The sequence below is a fragment of the Penaeus japonicus genome, unplaced genomic scaffold (assembly GCF_977035675.1).
Source record: "Penaeus japonicus unplaced genomic scaffold, GWHDUDI00000001_assembly GWHDUDI00000021, whole genome shotgun sequence".
In the NCBI taxonomy this organism is placed as follows: Eukaryota; Metazoa; Arthropoda; class Malacostraca; order Decapoda; family Penaeidae; genus Penaeus; species Penaeus japonicus.
The window spans coordinates 7472234-7474816 of record NW_028234423.1 but is presented as its reverse complement, the minus strand read 5'-3'; the positions used below and the strand labels follow the sequence as shown (position 1 = coordinate 7474816).

Genomic DNA, 2583 nt, shown 5'->3' with positions numbered 1-2583 from the left:
AGATGTGCAAAGATAATAATACTAATGAGCGGGAAAAATACAACCCTCACTTCGATGGAAAAGAAGGGAGCAGTTCTCCCTTAATACCCATTCGAACAGATGATGAAACACGACACAGATTCCGTATGACGATGCCCAGCCACCAAAGCAAAATGTATGTTTATATTCACTCGAGAAAATTTCTGAACTTCTTCGGTTATCAAAAGTTTTACAAAGGAAGAATCTGTGGTGTTCGAAAATTATTTTTTTCCCAGTTGGATTCATTACACTTGGTTTATAAAAAATGTTTTCATGGGAAAATCATAGTTGCCAACAACTGTCACGAACCGTGAATTACACTAACACAGACAGTTTGGGAAGTGGCAGGGTATCTCCAAATATTATTGTGAAAAAAATCACCAAAGGATCGTTCTATGTCTGATGCAGTCAGCCTTAATTTATGGTTGTTTACACCTGATTTCTCAACCGTTAATTGGATGCTGACAAAATGAGATCAGCTTCCTTCGAAGATAGTATATAAGGCAGTGAGGCAAAAGGAAGAATCATTCTCTTCTTTTTTCACTGTGGTACAACATTCATACCCAATACATTCATACACGATGTTTTTGAAAATCGTAAGTACAGAATAATCAGAGTATGATAGCACACTGTTTAGCACTGTCAGTGTAAAGAACAGGGCCGGATTCGACCCTTTTAGGTCCCTTAGGGCAACCACATAAACTTAAAATGCCATGCCTCTTAATGCACTAAACCTGATTTGAAACTACAGATTAAAATGTTAATTCCCCTAGCTTTTGCACGAACAAATATCTATTCATATATCTATTTTTATCTCTAGTTCATGTTCATTAGTGTCAATCAAACTAAATGAGAAGCTTTTGTCCAATTGTATAGGTTTTTGTTTTTTATGACAATTTTAAAAACGATCGTTCTCCACAAACATAGCATGGCAGCGTAAGATAGATATGCACCGCATTAGAAACATTTGCACGCTGATGTCAATGCAAGAATTTTTGAAGCAATATTCTGTCACAGGTTATGGGCCTTCAAGACCCTGGGGGAGTTTCATGTATGAAACTCAGGCTCCTACTGCAGATGTTGCATAATGTACTACGAACTAAAACCATAAACCGGAATCAACTCAAATGCATAACTTTAACCCGGAATCAACTCAAAGGTTTAACTTTAACCCGGAATCAACTCAAAGGCTTAACTTTAATCCGGAATCATCTCAAAGGCTTAACTTTAACCCGGAATCAACTCAAAGCTTCCTTTAACCCCGTAATCAACTCAAAGTGGCATAACTTTAACCCTGAATTCACTCAAAGGTTTAAACTTACACCGAAAATCAACTCAAAGGCTTAACTTTAACCCGGAATCAACTCAGAGTGTTAACTTTAACCAGGAATCAACTCAGAGCGTTAACTTTAACCCGGAATCAACTCAAAGGCTTAACTCTAACCCCAATCAAACACAAAAAGCAAACATAAACCCTTAATCAACTCAAAGGCTTAACTTTAACCCGGAATCAACTCAGAGTGTTAACTTTAACCCGGAATCAACTCAAAGGCTTAACTTTAACCCGGAATCAACTCAGAGTGTTAACTTTAACCAGGAATCAACTCAGAGCGTTAACTTTAACCCGGAATCAACTCAAAGGCATAACTCTAACCCGGAATCACCTCAAAGGTTTAACTTTAACCCGGAATCAACTCAAAGGCTTAACTTTAATCCGGAATCATCTCAAAGGCTTAACTTTAACCAGGAATCAACTCAGAGTGTTAACTTTAACCAGGAATCAACTCAGAGTGTTAACTTTAACCCGGAATCAACTCAAAGGCTTAACTTTAACCCGGAATCAACTCAAAGGTTTAACTTTAACCCGGAATCAACTCAAAGGTTTAACTTTAACCCGGAATCAACTCAAAGGCTTAACTTTAACCCGGAATCAACTCAAAGGCTTAACTTTAACCCAGAATCAACTCAAAGGCTTAACTATAACCCGGAATCAACTCAAAGGCTTAACTTTAACCCGGAATCAACTCAAAGGCTTGACTTTAACCCGGAATCAACTCAAAGGCTTAACTTTAACCCGGAATCAACTCAAAGGTTTGACTTTAACCGGAATCAATCAACGGCTTAACTTTAAACCAGAATCAACTCAAAAGGCTTAACTAATAACCGGAATAACTCAAAGGAAAGGTTTGACTTAAATCCAACCCGGAATCAACTCAAAGGCTTAACTTTAACCCAGAATCAACTCAAAGGCTTAACTATAACCCGGAATCAACTCAAAGGTTTAACTTTAACCCGGAATCAACTCAAAGGCTTAACTTTAACCCAGAATCAACTCAAAGGCTTAACTATAACCCGGAATCAACTCAAAGGCTTAACTTTAACCCGGAATCAACTCAGAGTGTTAACTTTAACCCGGAATCAACTCAAAGGCTTAACTTTAACCCGGAATCAACTCAAAGGCTTAACTTTAACCCGGAATCAACTCAAAGGCTTAACTTTAACCCGGAATCAACTCAAAGGCTTAACTTTAACCCGGAATCAACTCAAAGGCTTAACTTTAACCCG

The 2583-nt window shown here is 37.9% G+C and overlaps 1 protein-coding gene across 1 annotated transcript in view; it reads left to right on the top strand.

The window, feature by feature from the left end:
- The first annotated feature begins 459 nt into the window (after positions 1 to 459).
- The window catches only part of LOC122257170 (uncharacterized), a 4989-nt gene continuing 2865 nt past the window's right edge, over positions 460 to 2583 (top strand). Inside the window, exon 1 of the mRNA XM_086548613.1 lies at positions 460 to 614. Within this exon, the coding sequence (XP_086404739.1) occupies positions 600 to 614 (15 nt within the window). The 5' untranslated portion in view covers positions 460 to 599. The remainder of the gene's footprint in view (positions 615 to 2583) is intronic.